Source organism: Marmota marmota, unplaced genomic scaffold (genome assembly GCF_001458135.2).
Source record: "Marmota marmota marmota unplaced genomic scaffold, marMar, whole genome shotgun sequence".
Lineage (NCBI taxonomy): Eukaryota > Metazoa > Chordata > Mammalia > Rodentia > Sciuridae > Marmota > Marmota marmota.
The window spans coordinates 2,896,588-2,915,631 of NW_025999863.1; the positions used below are offsets into that span (position 1 = coordinate 2,896,588).

Below are 19,044 nucleotides of genomic sequence, written 5' to 3' on the forward strand. Positions count from 1 at the left end.
AAAAAAAAAAAAAAAAAAAAAAAGGGCTGGGGATGTAGTTCAGTGGTAGAGCACCTGCCTAGCATGTCTGAGGCCCCGGATTCCATCCCTAGCACCAAAAGAGGAGCGGGCAGGGAGGGAGGGAAATGCCCTCCTCTTTGCCACTGCCTGCTCTGGGCACTAAAAGCTGGACGACCATACTTCTTTACCTAGGGCATCTGACACAGCTGGGTTCCACTGACAGATTCCCCATCACCTTGTCACCACCCAGCTTCACCCTGTCACCATGAAGGATTCAGTTAGTGGCCAAGCTCTGTGTACAGCAAGGTATTTCAGCTGTGAGCTGCTTCAGTCTTCTACTGAAGTGGGTCGGCTTTTGAGGACATCTGTCTGTGTCTGTAGAAAGACCCCAAGTCCCAAGCAACTTCTGTTCCTCTTTTTTGTTTCTAACAAACATGAAAAATAAATCACTGTGAAGGAATTAAAAGGTCCCTGTCATCCCAAAGATCTTGCCTTCTAATCCTGACGGTGAGCCCAGCATCCCAAAGGAGCGGGTCTGACCTTGTGGACATCTCTTCTGTCCAGGAGCCCTGGAGGGGTGGGTGGACGCACAGGGGTACCGTGTAGGAAGCACTCTTGCTGAGTGTTGGCCGCGGGAATCTGTGCAGGTGACAACATGGAGCAGAAGCAAAGTGCGTGTGAAAAGGGGTAAAACCCAAATAAGGCATGGAGCCAAATCGGGAGCTGGCGGCCTCAGGGAGCCGGATGGGGGCACCCCAGGCTCTTGATACCACTTTCTCAACTTCCTGTGTGTCTCTCTGGTTTGTCCGTCTTTGGCGGTGCTGGGGACGGAACCCAGGGCTCGTGCATGCTAAGCACAGGCTCTGCCATGAGGCATGCCCCAGCCTGCAGCCGTCACGCATGCGCTCTGTGTGCTGTGCTGGGGATGGAACCCAGGGCCTGGCGTGGGCAGGCAAGTGCTGTCCCACTGAGCCACACCCCAGCCCATTATTACTTTTAAATGTGTCTGAAAGGTAAATGACCCCCCCCCTCCCCGTGAATACCTGCAGCAGGTTGCACGGGGAGGGGACCTCTGTCACAGGGTTCCTTGCCAATCAGGAGAGGCCACAAACAGAAAAGTAACCCAGCCTGGGAGGAGCAGCCCCTGTGGTGAGGGGATCCCCAGCAGCCAAGAAGACAGTGGGCCCAGCTGCCACCCACTCTCTTCTTTCCCCTTGCATAGTGGCCCTGGACAGGAAGTGACCCACTCAAGACTAATGACACTCCTCATTAAATGAGTGACGTAGGACAGTTGATGAAAGTGCAGGTCTCCAGCAGCTAGGCCTCCTTGGGCAACCTCAGCAACCCCTTTCCCACCGGCTTGGTCATTCTGTGATCTCTGTGATCTTTAGCCTGTGAATTATGAGTGTGCCCCTAGGTATTCGATTTCGCAATGTTAAGTGAACGACATTTTCTTTTTCTCAACAGAATGGTTTTTTTAAGATTCATTGGCTGAGCTTCTTACCATTACAACACACAGAGATTGACATATGTATGACAACGGACTGATTTCCTTCAAATATAAAGAGCACCTACAAATCAATGAGACCCACAGGTCAAATAAAGGTGGACAAAGGACAGAAACAAATGACTACTAGAAAACGGATGTTTTAAAATATGAAAAGATCACCACAGGAAAGAACAATGGAGTCTTACCTAGAGGTGCCACTCGTAAGACTGGCAAAGATGATGCCATTTGGTAACACATTGTACTGGGAGCAGAACAGAGAAGCAGGCACGCTCTGCGCCTCTCTTGGGGGGAGGGTACTTTGAGGGGTTCTCTTTGGGAGGCAGTTTGGTAATAGTCTTCAGATTTATGTGAATGTGCCTTCTTGCCTGTGGTGCTGGGCTGGGCCTGAGGCAAGCTGTCCCCCTGAGCCACAGTCCAGCCCTTATTTTTTGAGACAGGATGTCATCAAGTTGCTGAGGCTGACCTCGAAATTGCCTCGGCCTGAGTTTTTGGTTTCTAATTCATTTTTTAGAATTGGGCTTCCCAAAGGACGGAGAGAGGGCCGGGGCAGGCAGTCTGGCCCAGCACTGCAAACCTCAATGCCCAAGCCGCCCCACCAAGGCCTCCCTGGGTCTTAGCTGTTGGGACAGAAACGCAGAGGGCATGGATCTTCCCGCCTGGCCCTTGTGATCCTGTGGACAAGGACAGGCACCAGAGGGGGCGAGCATGGCGCCAGCAGGGAGCAGCTGGCCTCTGGCCCCTTGCAGGCAGGAGGCTCTTGCCAGGCCCAGCCCCGGCTGCCCTGCTGAGGCTGTGGCAGTGGCCCCGCCCTCCCGCTCGGGCCTCAGCAGGCGGCAAGGCTTCCGTGTGGGACTGTTTAATGAGTCTACTTCTCACACACATAATTATAAAAGAATAAGAATCGACAAAAATATTTTCTTTCCATAATATGTAGAGGTGTTCCTGTTTTTTCCTTTTCTTTCTTCTTTTTCGTTCGCCTGATCTCTTGGCAGGGAGGCAAAGGGAGAGTGGGACCCCGAGGTGGGGCGTTTCCAGCTCCCAACCCCAGAACCTGGCACACGGGGGCCAGGCATGTGGCTGCCACTGGGCTAGTGAGGGGCCGGCAGCCACAGGCACCCAGAGCCACCAGAGAGCTGCGGACGGCACCGGGGCGGCCCTGCAGCTCTGCCCTGGGCTGGGGAGCGGGCTCAGGCACCTCGGCTGGGCTGCAGCGCCACCGTCCAGCGCACGCCCGGTTCTGATTCAGGTACCCCTTGCTTTCTGTCTTTTAAATAATTATTTAAAATGACCCCCAAAACACAACACAGATATGAAGTGGGTGGCCGGCGGGAGGACAGGCGTCTGCATGCTCCTGTGCTGGGGACGGTGGCTGGCCGGGGGTGGGGAGGAGAGGCCCGAGCCACAGGGTGGAGACCCAGGGCAGGTAAGTGGGAGCCTCCCGGCCCCCAGTCTCTTCTGTGTCTCCAGTGCCCGGTGGGGACATGGCCTTCTCCTTCCAGAAGGCAGGGCGAGGAGGGACGACTCGAGGCAGTGCCTCGTGGAGAGAGGCCACCATCTCTGTCCTGGCAACCACGAAGCAGCAAGCAAAGAACCCAGGAGCAGTGAAGAGAAAACCAAGGCTTCAGGGCACGAAGGCAGCGGCTCCCCGGCTCCAGGGCTGTCTGGCGGGTGCTGGGAAGAGGCACCTCCACAGGGCCTGTGGCCACCAGGTCCTTCCGGCCTGGTCCCCCGCAGGGTGGCATCCTGGTCCCCTGCGGTGGTGGCAGCCGCAGAGGCCCTTGTGCTCTGGTGTGGAGCTCCTGGCGGCTCAGAGGTATTCCTGCAGGAAGTGCAGCAGCGTGACCTCGTAGTGCTCGCCCGACTCGGGGCAGCGGATGCTGTGTCTCTCGTTGGGGTAGATCTGCGGGAGACAGGCGCGGGCTGGGTGCTCCGAGAGCCCACTTCTGACACCCCCCGTGTAACGCGGGCACTTCCTGGAAGCGCGGGGAGAAGTCCAGGCCTCCCCGGCTCTTTGGCAGGTTCAGGAAGTGTGGGTGGAAGGGGTGCCCCTTCCTCACCCCTCTGGGGCGAGGAGGCCAAGGTGGGGCCCAGGAGGGCGCCCTTACCCTCAGCCACTCCAAGCTCCAGGCCCCAGGCTGCGGCCCGGCACTGTGCGGGGTCAGAACCAGCGGATGCCCTGACCTGTGCTGCCCAAGCCCGGCCCCTGGGCGGGGGAGACGGAGACACTGGTCTGGTTCCTGCCATAAAGCAGCCTTCCAACAGCTCCCTGCTGCCCCCAGGGGCCACGGGGCAGGCCTGACACCAGGGAGCCCCTCCCAAGGACCCAGCTCCGTGTCACACTGGGGCTGCCCAGCAGCACAGGCAGGTGCCATTCCCCGCCTCTTCCTGCCAGGGAAATGGGCTTCAGGTCCATCCCTCCTCTCCAGGTCCTCAACCACCACCCAGGCACCAGGCCACCCGCTGGTCTGCTCTCCTCTACCCTTGTCTTCTTTAATCCATCCCTGGGTGAGTCACCAACTGAGACCTCTGCCAGGACTCGCCAACTAGCGCAGCCCCTAGGGCTGCATGGGATGGGGCGAGTGCCCCGTCAGCTCTTCAGCCTCCCTCCTGTCTATGGCCCTCACAGGCACTTCCCCCTTCTATCACAGCACCCTCCTCCTAACAGGCAAGACAATCCTTCTAAGGCCCGATCCTCAACTGACGAAGGCCAGCCTCCCCAGCCAGGCCTCCCCACCGACGCTCCACCCAATCAGTGGAGCCCTCCTAAACCCACTAAACCCCACTGTCCCCCAGGCCCCACCCAGCTGGCCCCACCCCTACTCTGCTCAGGCTGCTCTGGCCACTTGTTCCCCAAGCTCCTTCCTCCTACAGACCAAGTTGTCCCAGGCCTGGGTCCACAGGACCCGGGGACCCCTGGGTCCCGCATGCCCCTGCTCAGGGGAGTCCCTCAGGCCCCGTGAGCCCTTGTAAGATCCCCACCTCCAGGAAACCACTGGACCCTTGAAGCAGAGACTTCAGGGTCCAGTGGTCTCCTCCCAGCGGGTGCCTCTGAGTCAACCATGGCTGTGCCCCCTCCTGACCCAACTGGGGGGGATCTGGGTTCCCAGCACTAAAGGTGGCATGGGACTTGGAGGCACCATACACAGCGGTGCGATAACCCAAGGACACGGGGTCCTTGGGGGCAGCCGGGCTGCAGGAGCAGGGGAGGGTGGGCCAGGGCCTTGCCCTGGGGACGGTGCTGGGCCCAGGTAGCGGAGGGACGCAGTGAGGCGGCCCCGCGGGGCGGCGGGCAGCGGCTCACCTGGAGCTGGTAGGGCTTCCCGGCCCGGATCAGCTGGGAGACGAGGAAGTTGGTGTGGAAAAAGTGCACGTTTTCGTCCAGGAAGCCGTGAAGGATGAGCAGGCGGTTGGGCCTGGAGGACAAAGTGGGGCAAGAGGCTGAGGCCAGGGTCCCTGGGTGGGGTGGGAGGACACACCAGGGGTTCAGGGTGCCCCCAGCCCCAGTGTGGCCCAGGACCCAGGTGAAGGCTGGAGCAGGACTGACAAGTCACAAGTCCAGGGCTTCCAGGCAAAGCGGGGAGAGGCGCCCGCGCCCCCGGGGCACTCTGGATGACAGCACGTTCTAGAGCTCCCTGTCCACCAGTGACTGGGACACCTGTGGCTGCTGAGCAGGTGAAAAGGGGCAGAACGGCAGAGAATTCGTTTTCCTTTCTTTTCTGGTACCAGGGATTGAACCCAGAGGCATCCTACCTCGGGCCACACCCCAGCCCTTTTCCTTTTCTGTTTTGAGCAGGGTCTCACCAGGTCGCTCACAGTCTTGACAGATGGCTGGCTCTGAACCCGAGATCCTCCCGCCTCAGCCTCCACACTGCTGGGATCGCAGGTGCGGCCCCCCTCCCAGCAAGAATTAAATTTTTTACTTCTATAAAGTATCGACTGAGTTGCAATTCACCAAGCCCGCAGGCGGCCATTTCCAAGGGGACAATCCAGCTGCATCCGGGGCCTGGCAGGGCTGTGAGTCCTCCACCTCTCTGGTTCCAGAGTATCACACCCTCCAAAGTAAAGCCCAGTCCCACAGGCAGCTGCACGCGGCCCTGGGTCGCCTGCCTCGGCAGCCTCAGACTTGCTGGTTCAGCTGCTCATGGCAGCCCCGAGCCAGTGGTGCGGCAAGGGCAGTGGAGTCCACTCTGGCTGCACATAGTGCCACTGGGACACACAGCAGACCTCAGCCCCTCCTAACACCCAGGGCCTGGGGACACCAGCTAGAAGTGGACGCCCCAGAAGGTGCCAGTCAGCCAGAGGAGGCCAGCGTCAGTGCATGGCCACCACACCCAAGCCTCTAGACTGACCGACAGGAAGACCGCAGAGGCCAGCGCCTGTTAAGGTGGTTCAGGGCAAGACCCTGCCACGGTGGCCAGACGCTCTGGGGCGGACCCTGGGGAGGGCTGTGCCTGGGCAGTGTGGGGACCCCTAGAACATCCTGGGGCACCCACTTGCTGCGAGGGGCGCTGGGAAGGGAAGCTGGCAGGAGGCGGCATGCAGGCACAGCGCCGGGACAGCAAGCTTGTGGCCAGGCCTCAGGCCCAGCATGGCAGGCAGGGTGGAGGGCGGGGCAGGCGTGCGGGGCAGGTGGGAAAGGGCAGGGCCAGACGGGGCAGCAGGCACTCCGCACGCGGTGGGGCCTCACTCGTTGGGCAGCTTCTCCACGTGCAGGGCCACGGAACCCGCGTCGTAGCCATGCTGGTTGTTTTCTGGAACGTCCATGTAGCGCTCTGTGTACCCTGTGTCGTAGGCCATCCAGACGGTGACAGGGGCCCCCGCGATGGCCACCTGAAGGGTACAGTGGACAGATGGGGCAGGCAGAGAGAGAGAGAGAGAGAGAGAGAGAGAGGCGCGTCAGGTCCCAGGAGCCAGCACGTGGCTGGCTGTCCCGGGGCCTCCCCTGGAGGGCATGAGGATGGTCATGCAAGGGCCTGGCGGGGCGTGGCCCTCAGACCGTCTGTCCCCGTGGACTGTGCGTCTGTCCCCGTGGACTGTGCGCTGGTCAAGGGAGGCGGGGCGCCGTGGGAGGGTGGGTGAGGCCCCTTGGGGCGGAGGGCGGGCCCCACCCAGCGCCTGCTGCTCTCCTCCTCCTCCGCACGGCCGCCCCGCAGTGCCCTGACAGTGCCTCGGCCTGGGCCCTCCCCGACGCTCTCCACACCATGCCCCACCTCTGCCCATCCGAGGCCGGGGTCCCGGGCTCAGCCTCCCACAGAGAGCTGCTGGCAGGGTTTTGTGCAGCCGGTGGCCATCCTGGGGTCAGCGTGGCGGGCATGAGGAGGGGGGCTCGGCCCCAGGGGCTGCTGCAGGGAGGAAACAGCCACGTGGCAAGGCCCCTGCCGAGGTGCCTCCCCCGGGGGCAGGCAGAGTGGGGTGGCCAGCAGGAGGGAGTGGGGTCTGTGGACGTGGCTGTCCAGGGAAGGACCCACCTTGAACACCTGGGGCTTGTGGATCAGACCCATGAGCGAGAGGAAGCCCCCGTAGGACCAGCCGTGGATGGCCACGCGGCTCAGGTCGATGAAGCCGTACTTCTGCGCCACGAACTGCAAGCCCTCCACCTGGTCTTCGATCTCCACCTGGCCCTGGGGACGAGGCCGGACCCTCAGTGGCCTCCTCCGGGAACACCCCGGGGTCCACCTCGCCTCCGTGGGGAGCCCCTCCCTCCTGGATCAAAAGCAGCTCTCCGGGAACACTGTCTCGCCAAGCCCCGCTCAAACCCACCTGCTCTGGGGGGACGGTGACCAGGTGTCAATGGCCACTGCCCTATTCTGCCACCTGCCTCCTGAGTGACTCAGAGAAAGTCACATTCCCTCTTGGGGCCTCAGACGACTCATTTTTGAAATGGGGATATTCACGGGGACCAGGACCCATTTTACAGTGGGCGTGAGGGTGCATCGTGCTGAGGAGAGGCCATCCCATCTAGCGCAGGGCCACCGTCACAGGCTGGCTGAGAGGGTTCCTGCCAGGGCAGCCTTAAGGGGAGGCCTTTAGGAAGGGACTGAGCCAGAAGGGCCCCACCCTAGTCCCGGCTGCCCAGATAGTGAGCCCCTCCCCAGGGAAGGTGACGTGCCGGCTGGGAGCAGAGCAGCACCGAGACCTGTCCTGCACCTCCTCTTGACTCCCAGCCCCCAGAAGTGGGAGGATCTTCTTGGGGGGACGGGTACTGGGGACTTAAGCCCGGTGCTCTAGCGCTGAGCCCTCCACCTCCCTTATTTTGAGACAGGGTTTTGCTAAGTATTTCAGGCCTTGAACTTGACTCCTCCTGCTTCCGCCTCTTGAACAGGTGGGGATCAGGAGTGCAGGCCGCCGCCGCCGCCCAATTTCTGTTTTTTACGAATTTTCCAGCGCATGGTACTTTGTTACAGCATAAAGACGAACTGAGACAACCAGCATCGCCACCCCCCAGCACCAGCACCGTTACCATCACCATGACTACACCATTGTCAGCATCGTCACACTATCACCATCACCACCATCACTTCTACAGCCACCAGTCTTCCTGTGGTCCACACCTTGGGAATTCCTGTGGCCCTGGCCTGTACCTTGGTCTCTGGCTGGGTTTGGGTCCCAGCTCTCCTATGCCAGGGGCTCAGGAGCAGGTGGAATGGACAGCTACCCGTGTCCCCTGGGGCCCAGCTCAGAGTCGAGTGGTGAGGCAGGTGTCCCCTGGGTTCTGAAAGGCCACCTGCTTACTCCATGCTGGCCAGCACTGCCCTCGTGTGGGTGTGCCCTAAGCGAACCCCACATGACCTAGAGCTCCCTGCACAACACAGGAGGGGCCCGGAGTGACCAGGAAATTACCATCTGGTTTTTCAGGGCCCCTTCGAACCGAAGCCCTCGTTGGCAGGAGCCCCGGCCGTCGATGACCACCACGGCGTAGCCCAGGGAAGCCAGCGTGTTGAGCCGCAGGTACTTGATGCCCTTGAAGGAGTTGTTCACCAGCTGCACCTGCAGGCGAGGAAGCGCAGTGAGCGTCTGGGGAGGGACACCAGGCAGGCCAGGCCAGGGTAGGAGGCCAGGGGCCCGGGGGGGGGGGGGGGGGGGNNGGTCCACACCCACCTGGGGGCCCCCGTACACAAAGAGCACAGTGGGGTGCTTCTTCCCCGGCTGCAGGGTGTGCGGCTTGTAGATCATGCCGTAGAGCCGCACGTCCGACCGCGTGTGGAAGTGGAAGATTTCCGGAGGCACGTAATCCGGGGGGCAGCCTATGGGAAAGCGCTGTGACCAGGCGGCCGGGGGCTGCCTGCGGCAGCTGTGCCTCCCCAAGCCTTGAAGGGTGGACCAAAGCACCCCCTGTTGCTGGGGTTCCTGAGCCTAGGTCATGTCAAAGGGCCAGGAAAGCGCTGGTCAGCTAGGGACATGGTGCTGCAAGCTGCACACTCCTGGCGAGCCCTGGGGTGAGAAGGCCCATCCACCAGCTGTCCTTCCCCATGTCACCCCGACGACACCCAGCCTGGCAGGGATACTGACACCCCAACCGCCCGAGCAGAGACACCAGCCCAGAGCCCAGCAGACGCGTCTCAGGCTGCTTCCCATGGACTGCAGCAAGGCGGGGGGTGGGGGGGCTTCTGTCCTTTGGTCATTCTTTGCAGCTCTTGGCAGTGCTGGGGATGACCCAGGGCCCTGCGGCCCGGCAAGCGCTCCACCCCCAAGCCACACCCAGCCCGTTTGGATTTTTGAGGTAGGGTCTCTGAGTCGCTGAGGCTGGCCCCGCACTTGCCACCCTCCTGCACTGGCTGGCCCTGCTCAAGGCCTCCCTGAGGGCTTCCCAGGTAAACAGGGTCCATGGGAGCTGGGCTCGGCTCAGGGGCAGAGCGCTCGCCCACACGTGTGTGGCACCGAGTCCCATCCCCAGCACCACATCTAAATAAATACATAAAACAAAGGTCCCGTCCACGTTCAACTACCGGCAAAGGAAAAAACAGGACACGCAGATCACTTTAAAGGAAGGTTGTCATTAATACAGCCACGGGATTGGCAGGTCACTGCCCAGGGCCGTTCGTCTGTGTCCTAACTACTTAGCTGCTGCTGTAGCTCAGCCACGGCCATGGGCAGTGAAAGTGACCACAACTGGCCAGGTTCTAACCTGGCATGGACCAGGAGGTCCGGGAAGTTGGCCTCAGGCATCTGTGGCCCACCTAGGACACCTGGTCCCATTTTTGACCCATCTCTGACCCTGGCGCTGTGCCGGCCCCTGCCTGCCCTGGCCAGGGCGTCTCCATAGCGACAGGGCAGTGAGGGTGGAGCTGGTGGTGGAGAGGCCCTTCTACCCACTGCTGTCTCAGGAGGTAAGGATAGGGCAACATGCTCGCGAGGCCCCCTGACATCCCTGCAGGCCCAAGATTCCAGTTTCTGGAATGTTCTGGGAAGCAGCAACAGGCAGAGTCAGGGCTGCAGCTGGTCCCCTGGTGCCAGGCGCTGCCTGAGCCCTGTCTTCACCGTCTGCTCCACAGACGACCCGTACCAGGAAACCACCCCACAGCAGCCTGAGGCTCCACAGCGCGTCCCCCAGAGCCAGAATGTGGGCCCGGGACCACTGGGCAGTCCTGACTGACCTTGGGCTCCTGGGCAAACTGCCAGACACTTCCTGTTCCCCCGAGGCCCCTAGGTGACCACTCCCCTGCTTCTTTCAGAAACTATGGCTTCAGAACCTCTGCTCTGTGCAGGTGCCGTCACAGGGGCCACCTCTGAGCAGAGGACTCCGGATGGCACCTGCCATCTGGATGGCACAGCTGGCTGTGGAAGGGTGGAGCAAGTTTCCAGCTGGCTGCATCACTCCGAGCTTCCATGGCCCCCTGCTCCCTTCCCACGGGCCCTGAAGTCCCCGGGACCTAGCTCTGTGTGCTGTGCGCTGCTGCCTGGCAGGTGCCATGGACCCCCGAGTCCCTGAGCCAGGTCACGGCCTGTGGGGCCACGGCCACAGTTATGTTCTGACGTATCCTGGGGCTCCTGCAAGGACGGCTACAGCTGCTGCCCTCTGCTCGCCAGGGTGTCCCTCGTACCCGGGGACAGACGCGCAAGCCGAGCTCACCAGGGAGGGCCGGCTACTCACTGGCTGCCTCCATCATGCTGGCCCAGAAGCGGGGCTGCTTGTGCAGGGGGTCGTCGTCGGGCCCGCTCAGCTTGTAGACGTGCACGCAGGGCGGGGTGCTCACGCTGCTGTAGTGGCTGATGAACATGTCGAAGCTCTGTGGGGGACGAGGTGCTGGTCTCCAGGAACAGGCACAGTGCCCTGCAGCCGGGGCGCCTGTGCTCTTCCCGCCCCGTCACGGGGGCACTCTTCACCTACTGCTCATCTGGATGTCATGCCGCCCCCCGCCGTGGCTACCAATGCCCCATGTGCAAATAAGGAGAGGGGCTGAGCCTGGATCTGTCTGGGACCAGTGTCCAGGGAGCTGCCACCGTGGGGCCTGCTCGCCTGGCCGGGCTGGCAGTGGCCCTGTGTGTGTGCCCTGCCTCGGGGTCGGCACAGCTTGGAGCTAAGGCTGAGGCCCACTCACAGCAGCGGCACCAAGGCTCAGTAGGTAGGCCGTGGTGCTCCGGGGACACCACTCCCTCCCTCCCCGCTGCCAGGTAGGGGTGGGCAGCACCAGCCCTGGGGGACACTGGGCGGGAGCCAGCATGCACCTGGCTCATGGAGCAGCTGTGGGAGAAGCCGGGCGTGGTGAGGCGCACGATCTCGCCGGCAGACTCGTAGCTGACCACGTAGAGGTGGTGCTCCAGTGGCGTGTCCTTTGTGCCTTGGAAGTACACCAGCTTGGTCTCCTCATTGACCCAGATCTGCAGTGAGGACACAGTGCTTGGGACCAGCCTGCCCCCTCCCTGGTGGACCCCGTTGCCTGCAGCCAGGGGACCTGCTCCCCACCGTCTCTGCTGCACAGCTGCCTATGCTGCCTGGTCTGGCCCCATGTCCTTCAGAGGGCCGGAGTTACAAGGTCAAGCCTAGATGGCCCTTGGGACTGTGGAGGCATCAATCTGGAGGAAGGCTGCGTGGGTCCCAGGGCCAGCCCGTCTCTCTGGCCAAGGGCTAGAAGTTAAGAAGTAGCAAGGCCCCTCCTAGCCCCAGGTTCTTAGATGGTGTCCCCAGGCAGAGCTCAGAGCTGCAGCCCCACGCCTGCTCAGGAGTCCCCGGGGCACACGGCTGCGGGGGCACGGCTATAGTCCAGCATTAGAAAACCCCGAGAGAGAGGACCAGGTGGGGACAGGTGGCTACCTGGGGCAGGTCAGGCTGGTGGGTGGTGGTGAGGTGGCGCCACACAGGCAAAACACCTCCAGAGGGCACAGCCCTGGACTTGGGACAGAGGCTGCTGGAGCCCTTCCCAAGGAATTCCCCACATGGGGATGAGGACGCTGGAGGAGCAGGCCCACTTCACGCCAGGGGGCCAAGTGGGCCTTTGTAAAACCCCGTTGACCCCCACTGACAAAGACCACAGTGCTGTTGCCTGCAGGAGGGAGGGCTGCTGGCAGGGGCGGGCTCCTAAGGGACACTCTGTGCTGTATCTTGTCCTCTGTGGTGCTCGTGGACACAGGGCCTGCACATGCTGGGCAGCGCCCCCCACAGACCACCCCGCCCCAGGCTCCATTTATTTGGGGGGACTGGAAGTAGGCACAGTGGTGCCCGCCACTAAGCTGCAACCACAGCCCTTGTGATTTTCTTGAGACGGGATTTCTCTATGTTGCTGAAGCTGAACTTGAACTTGATCCTGTGGACGCAGCTTCCCTGGGAATCCAGGTGTGTCCGGCGCCTGAGCTGCTTTCCACAAGCAGGTTCTCTAGACCCACAGGAGGCTGGGCCTCCAGCACTGCCCAGCTCCACAGCACATGTCAGCCCTCCCCAGGGCTTGTCCCCAGCGAGGCCTGGCTTGGGTGACGCAGAACAGGGCAGACAGCACTTTAGAGAGCCCAGTCCTGTCCTTCCTCTTGTTTGTGGTCTGGGGGTCAAATCCGGGCCCGGCATGTGAGAGGCTCTTCTTTCACTTCTAAGATGCTCCCGCCCCGTCTCAGGTGGAGAGAGGCGCGTGCTGACAGGGCGCAGTCACAACCCCCGGCACGTGGTGCTTGTGCTGGCTCAGGACACCACACACTCAAGGTCACTGCATGCACGCGCACACACATATGTGACTGTGCCCTTCAGGGGACCTGGGTGACATCTGAGGACATCAGTGGCTGGCGTGACTGGGCCGCTCCTGCTGTGGAGTGGGTGGGGCCCAGGGAGCAAGGTCAGGAGAGGGGAGCAGAGCCGCCCACTGCCCCCTGCTCGGGCCAGGCTGGGAAGGGAGCTGGCGAGTGGTCAGCAGCAACCCGGCTGCGTGGAAGCCAGCAGGTGGCCACTGGCCACCAATTAACCTTTAGAGACCGGCATTCTGACCCTCAGGCTCTATCCACAAAGACGCAGGCATGAAGCTGCCCAGAGAGGGGACTGCTGCAGTGCCACAGCGCACCTGTCCCCACAGTTCAGCAGCATCTTTCCACGTCCATCTACCGTGACCCACATGTGCCTCGCTTGCTCATGCTGTCACTGACAGCCACATTCAACCACGAATGACACACACCACACGTACATGTCGCTAGAGAGTTCTGGGGTGACCTCACAGGTCCACACCTAGCATTGGGGGCCCACTGGATGCCAGTCAGGCGTGACGCACGTTGCTGTCAGCACACAGGTGGCTTGTCCCCGATGGGCTGTGCCCTGCTGCCTCAACTGCACCCTCTGAGGCCAGGCTCCCCCTTCCAGCCCGGGCAGGGTGTGCTGGCCTCTGCGTTGCCAGCCACGTCTGCACCCTGCAGGCCACCTGTGTGCTCCTGTTTTTTATGCCAAGTCACTGAAGGGCGCGGGCTTGTTTCTGAGAGGGAGGGACCCAGGAGGGTGACCAGGAACCCTCTGTAAACATGGAAGCTGTGCTCCTGGACCCAGGTGAAGACACAGGGCTCGTGGCTCATCTCTGTGGCTGTGCCTTCATTTGGGAACCTCAGGGGCTAACATGGGGTGGCTGTGGGGACACTCCCGATGACTCTAATTCCATAGGATGTGCAGATGTCCTGAAGACTGTTCTCTTGGGGAGGGGGCTCTGAGATATAAAGAAGGCCACTTGAACACCCTGGTGGCACTGAGAGTGTGGGTTAGGCCCTCCCACGGGACCTGGCGGGGGCCGCGGGACCCTCTGACTTGTCCCTCCTGGTCTTCGATGCTCAGGCAGGGAGGAGGGAAAGGAGCAGGGCAGAGAGGAGCAGGAAGGGGCAGAGCCAGGAGGGAGGGCAGGGAAGCCAGGAGCACGTGAAGGGCGGGAGGAGGGACAGAGGAGACTCTGGTACCTTGGAGCCGTGCCTGGCCAGAACCTCCCATTCACCACTGGTCAGAGCGATCTCCTCCTTAATGAAGCTTTTAAATTCATCTGAAAGGAAGGAAGGAAAAGAGGTGAAGGGAGCCAGGGCATCGTGACACGCACCAGGGACACACTCCCCATGGGGCTGCAGGGTCTGAGCAGAAGGTGGGGACCTGCCAGAGTGGTCAAGGGGACTGTGGGGCCAGTGCCTATTGGCGGATGGCAGGACCAGCCTTTCCCAAGAAAAGCCAGGACTCTGGAACTCGCTGTTCTAGAGCCTTCGAAGGGCGAGTGACTCTGGCCTTGTAGGGCTCTGCGGCCCCAGGCCAGGAAGCAAGTGGACGCGTAGTTGCTCTGCGGTTTTCTGGGTAGACGACGCCGCTGAGCTCTCCCTGGGAGGCGACACAGGACGGCTGTTGGCGCCAACAGAAAGGGACTGAGCTCGGGAGCAACGGCTCACTTTTCTCCTGAACCATTCTAGGCCTAAAAGACACTGGCACCCACACGTGGCGCGACAGGGACAAGGGTCCTGCACACAGTGGCACAGGAGGAGTTGAGGCCAACTCTCGGGGACGGGCTCCCGCCCTCAGCCTCCCCGGCTGGTCCTGCCATGCTGGCCTGCTGAGGCCCACGGTTAGTGGGGCGAGTTGTGCTTGGCTCCCTCTGGGACCAGTCAGCCGGGGTCCCTCTCCCGATGCCCACAGGGCCTGGGCACTGCTCGCCTGGCTGGCCCTCTGCTCACTCCCGCCCGTGGAGCCTCCTGAGGCACTAGGCTCCAGCCCGATTTTGTCTGGCCCCAGGGTCCTGCTGACCGTCCCTCCCTGCCCGCCTTCACCCAGATGCCCACCTGCTCCTCCTCAGGTTCCCAGGCTCCTCCTGAGCCCTGCCCTCCCGCGGGCCACCAGGCCTCCCCAGTCCCCTGCAGGCACTCACTCCTGCTGATTAAACATTACTAAGGTACAGGTGCTCAGCACCCTGTCACCATCCAGCAGGCATCTGCCCCATGACAGGAGGCAGGAGCTGGGGACCCACAGGTGTAGCTCCAGAGCAGGGTGGCCATGCAGACCTGGGCCCGAGGTCACCAAGGCACTGCAGCACACTGGAGAGTCTGGGGCCCCCACGGAGCAGCCACTGCCCCTCCACCAGTGACCACTGGGCATGGAGATGCAGCTCTCAGGCTGCCAGGCCCCCAGAGGGCTGCAGGTACAGGTGCCCAGTGCCTGGGCAGGGCCGGGCCAGCCGGCCAGGCCTTAGTGGCTCACCAACCTCAGGCCTGCGCGGTGGAGCCGTCCATCCTGGCACCAGTCCCCTGGCTCCAGCGTGCTGGCTGCCATGCTCTCAGGCCGCCCCTGCACTGGACGGTGCTCAGGGCATTTGTGGGCAGGGCTCTAAACTGTGGGGCTCACACATGTCCAGGAACATGGGGCTCCTGGCCAGGAGTGGGTGGAGGCGGGTGCTGCTCACGCCCACTGCGCCCAGGGATCCAGCCCAGAGTCCTCCTGCCATGACTCTGCAGAAGCCTGGGGTGTGTCCTGCGGGGGCTGCGACACCTGTGCTCCCCTTTGCCTGCTCTGCGCCCCTAGGTGTCACCCACACAGCAACTCTGCCATCGGCACCTCATCTCAAGCAGGTCTGCATCCTAAAACATCCCCTCAGTCTCTCGGTGTCAGCCCGGAACCCCGCGGGCCTGGGGGCCTCCACACCACGCGCTCCCACTCAGCTGCAATGGGTGCAGGAACCCCAGGTGCCGCCGCCTCACTCGCCCTCGGCCTGCGCCACAGAGACCAGGACTCACTTCACACCCGTGTAAGTGAGACCAGCGACTTCCTGCTTCCTGTAGGGTCCAAGTCCGAGTCCTCCACAGGGCCCTGCATGGCTGCCCTGTCCCCTCTGCCTCCCCTCCTCCCTGTACCTCCAACACACCAGGCTTATCCTGCCCCCGGGCCTTTGCAGGCCGTGCCCTCTGCCTGCAGTGTGCTGTATGCCTATCAGCTCTCCAGTCTCCGCTCGGTGGCATGCTATCTGGAGACATCCTCCTGAGCCCCTTTTAGAAAGAAGCCCCTCACTCTGCAGCATTTGCCTCTCCACTCGCCTTCCTCCCGAGGCAGGATCTTTCCTTGTTCTTGGATTATTGCTTTATCTTCCACTAGAACCTTCTAAACACCAAGGAGCGTCTTGCCTCTTCATACGACTGTACCGGGGGCACCTGGAGCACGGGCCGGCCACTTCTACAGGGAGCCAGAGAGCAACCACCTGTGGTTCTGTGAGCCGCTGCTGCTCGACACTGCCCCCGTGACCCAGAAGCAGCCGCAGGCCACCCAACGAGTGGGCCTGGCCATGTGCCAATAAAACTCTATGAAGCAAGTGACAGATGGGATGTGGCCCGCAGCCCGCGTTCCCACCCCTGGTCATTGGAAGGGCTGGTCACAGAGCGCTCCACAGATGCTGCTGGCAGAATAGGCGGCGGCTTCCGTCACGGCCCCTGCTGATCACAAGGGCCCGCGGGATGCTGCTCCAGTGCCTGCCCTGGGGACCCACTCTGTCAGGGCCACCAGGGACAGATGGGGCACTGGCCACCACGACAACCGGGAGCCAGGCTCTGCTCACCTTCACCAGGGCTGAGGGGCTGGGTCCAGTCATAGCCATTGGACTTGAGGACGGCGGTGACTTTGTAAAGGTGGCAGAAGCCGGTCTTGCACTCATTGGCTCGGAGGAAGCAGAACTCCTCGGTGCCCTCAGGCTGAGGGAAGGGGTAGAAGATGTCGTGCACCTGTGTGGCAGAGGGGGCGTCAGGAGAAGGGAGGGCGGCTCTGCAGCTGGCCAGCCTCCCGGACTCCCTTGCTGGCTGGGGACGGCCCGGCTATGAGCCCTTCTCCACATGGGGCCCGCCCAGGAGGCCACGCGCAGCCCCAGCCCCCCTTACATTGATCCAGACGTTGGTGACCTCCTCGTACACCACGTGTGGCTGCACGTCCTGGGGGACCGCTCTGGCGAAGGCCAGCCGCTGCTCTTCGCTCTCAGGGGTCGGGATGAACAGGGCAGGCGGGAGGAGGACCAGCTGGAGTCGCTGCTGCGGCCGGTCCAGGAACATGGCCCAGGCGCTGGGAGGGGACAGGAGGGCGGCGGGGGCCTCAGAGGCTGTGGGCAGTGCAGCAGCGCCGTCCCCAGCGGTGGGCCGAGCCCCGCCTCCCTGGTGTCCCTGGCCTGCGCTTGGCCCAGTCCCCGAGTTGGGGCTCAGTGGCACAGCTGGCCAGACCCCAGCACCAGAGGGAACGGCCCTAGGCCCTGGGTCTTGGGCACCATTCACAAACGGGCCTGCTTCCTTCTTGGCCAGCCCAGCCCCCAGGTCCACCTCACTCCAGTCGGCCTCAAGTGGACCTCTCAAAACCTGCCCTGTGGGGTGGGGCTGCTCCACGCAGGCCTCGGGGACGGCAGGAAAGAGCACAGGACGTCCCGGCCTGACGGGAGGCAGCCCGCGGGCTGGGCCTGCCATCTGCCGCAGCATCAGGGAACTGGGACAGAGAGGGACAGAGCCAGCTCTGCAGGCCATGCGGGAGCTTTCATAGCTGCTGCCCGCTCACGGCCACAGCAACCTGGGAGGAGTGGGCGGGCAGTGTGGGCCACGCCACTGCAGGCGGGGGGACGCGCCCCTCACAGGAGACGAGGCTCATCTCCCCCTCACCTAGAAGCATACAGGGCCACTGTGCCCACAGCTGAAGGAACAGCGAGCTGGCCGCGGCCTCTGGGTGGAGGTTGCAGGAAGTGGGAAGGGGAGCAAGGGGAGCACCCCTACTTTGTGACTCGGAACTGAGCATGGAACCCGGGGTGCTGTACCAGGGGCCACAATCCCAGTCCTTTTTATTTTACTTTGAGACAGGGTCTTGCTAAGTTGCTTAGGGCCTCACTAAGTGGATCAGCTGGCTTGAACTTGGGATCCTCCTGCCTCAGCCTCCCAAGCTGCTGGGATGACAGGTGCGTCACCACGTCTGGGTATGATTTGGTATTTCTTACAACTAGGGAACTTGGGCCCCCTGCAATTACCTCTGACGCCCAAAATGTCCTAGTTCCACCAACACTGGAGTGAACGACTGAGACTGTCCTGCCTCTGACAGGCTGGGGGAGGCATCTCTGGGAACAAGTGGGCAGGACACGGTCACCTGCGCTGGTCCTATCACCCCAAGACCCGTGGGCAGTCGGAGCAGTGGTTTTTGCAGCCCACCCGTCGTTCCCAGCCCCCACTCTGAATCCCTCAGGTCACCTGACGCAGAGACACTCACTACTTGCCGTCCCGGGTCCACCCAGCCCTGGCGATGTACTCCACCTTGGGGAACAGCGAGCTGAAGGGCTGCACCAGCTCCTTCCCACGAGCCGACACGATCTAGGGAGACAGACGTGGGTCATACTCTGCCTGTCCCCATACCACCTGAGGAGATGGCGGCCATGTGGGGTTAGAGCGAGTTCCCTGCTCTGGGATGTGGTCACGGCAGGTGTCCCCGAGTCAGGATGTGCTCACACTGAACAGACCAAGCCAGATCCAGTGTACTTGGTACCCATGACGGAAAAACAGGGGGTGGACACACACCATGGGGCCGTCTTGTGGTGTCGCAGGAGAAGATGGCCACCTGCGACCCCAGGAGAATGGCACACTTTCCCTCGGGGCCACACCCTCACTCTGGCCTCCTGCTCTTTGAGCTGCCCATTCTGTGGCAGTGGGGACAACAGTCCCAGCAGACTCCAGTCATTCGACAGAGCCTCCGAGACAGGGTCCCCCCAGAGCACCCTGCTGGTTCTGGGGACCAAGCAGTCTGTTCTGGGCAGTTCCTGCAGATCCAGGGGCCTTGAGCAAGCAGGCCTCGGAGGGGAGGAGGCTGGCGGCCCAGAGCCCTAACCCGTGGGGCAGGGCCATGCCTGCTGACCGCCTGGCTCAACTGGCGCACCCGGTGCAGGCCTCAGGACTGTGTGTCATGGAGAGCAAGTGACCATTGAGAACCATCAAGTGAACGGACTCCTGTGGACCCCATGAGGTCACTCATGGCAGATCTGCCTAAAATCCCTGGAAGGTCTGGGCAAGAGCGTGAACAAGGCTTGCTGAGGGCCTGATCCTGCCCGAGAACCAGCTCCGAGTTGGGGAAAGACCTCATTTCTGCAAAAGCACACGAGTGTCCCCAGCTT

The 19,044-nt window shown here is 62.2% G+C and overlaps 2 protein-coding genes across 6 annotated transcripts in view; both read right to left on the reverse strand.

Annotated features, from left to right (window-relative positions):
• The window catches only part of Mydgf (myeloid derived growth factor), an 18,884-nt gene extending 11,702 nt beyond the window's left edge, over window positions 1–7,182 (reverse strand). Inside the window, exon 1 of the mRNA XM_048812398.1 lies at window positions 7,175–7,182. The gene's annotated coding sequence lies outside the window, so the exon portion shown is untranslated. The remainder of the gene's footprint in view (window positions 1–7,174) is intronic.
• Dpp9 (dipeptidyl peptidase 9) overlaps window positions 1,632–19,044 on the reverse strand; it is a 34,397-nt gene continuing 16,984 nt past the window's right edge. For 2 of the 5 annotated variants that reach the window (XM_015503641.2, XM_015503642.2), the window contains 12 exons: window positions 18,150–18,250; window positions 16,796–16,973; window positions 16,480–16,642; window positions 13,862–13,941; window positions 11,177–11,329; window positions 10,602–10,737; window positions 8,609–8,754; window positions 8,351–8,497; window positions 6,979–7,131; window positions 6,198–6,340; window positions 4,812–4,923; window positions 1,632–3,410 (listed from right to left, as the gene is read on the reverse strand). In XM_015503641.2, the coding sequence (XP_015359127.1) occupies window positions 3,318–3,410; window positions 4,812–4,923; window positions 6,198–6,340; window positions 6,979–7,131; window positions 8,351–8,497; window positions 8,609–8,754; window positions 10,602–10,737; window positions 11,177–11,329; window positions 13,862–13,941; window positions 16,480–16,642; window positions 16,796–16,973; window positions 18,150–18,250 (1,605 nt within the window). In that variant the 3' untranslated portion in view covers window positions 1,632–3,317. Of the gene's footprint in view, window positions 3,411–4,811; window positions 4,924–6,197; window positions 6,341–6,720; window positions 6,853–6,978; window positions 7,132–8,350; window positions 8,498–8,608; window positions 8,755–10,601; window positions 10,738–11,176; window positions 11,330–13,861; window positions 13,942–16,479; window positions 16,643–16,795; window positions 16,974–18,149; window positions 18,251–19,044 lie in introns of those variants that run through there. The other 3 variants (XR_001505486.2, XR_001505485.2, XM_048812373.1) reach the window with 3 other exon arrangements.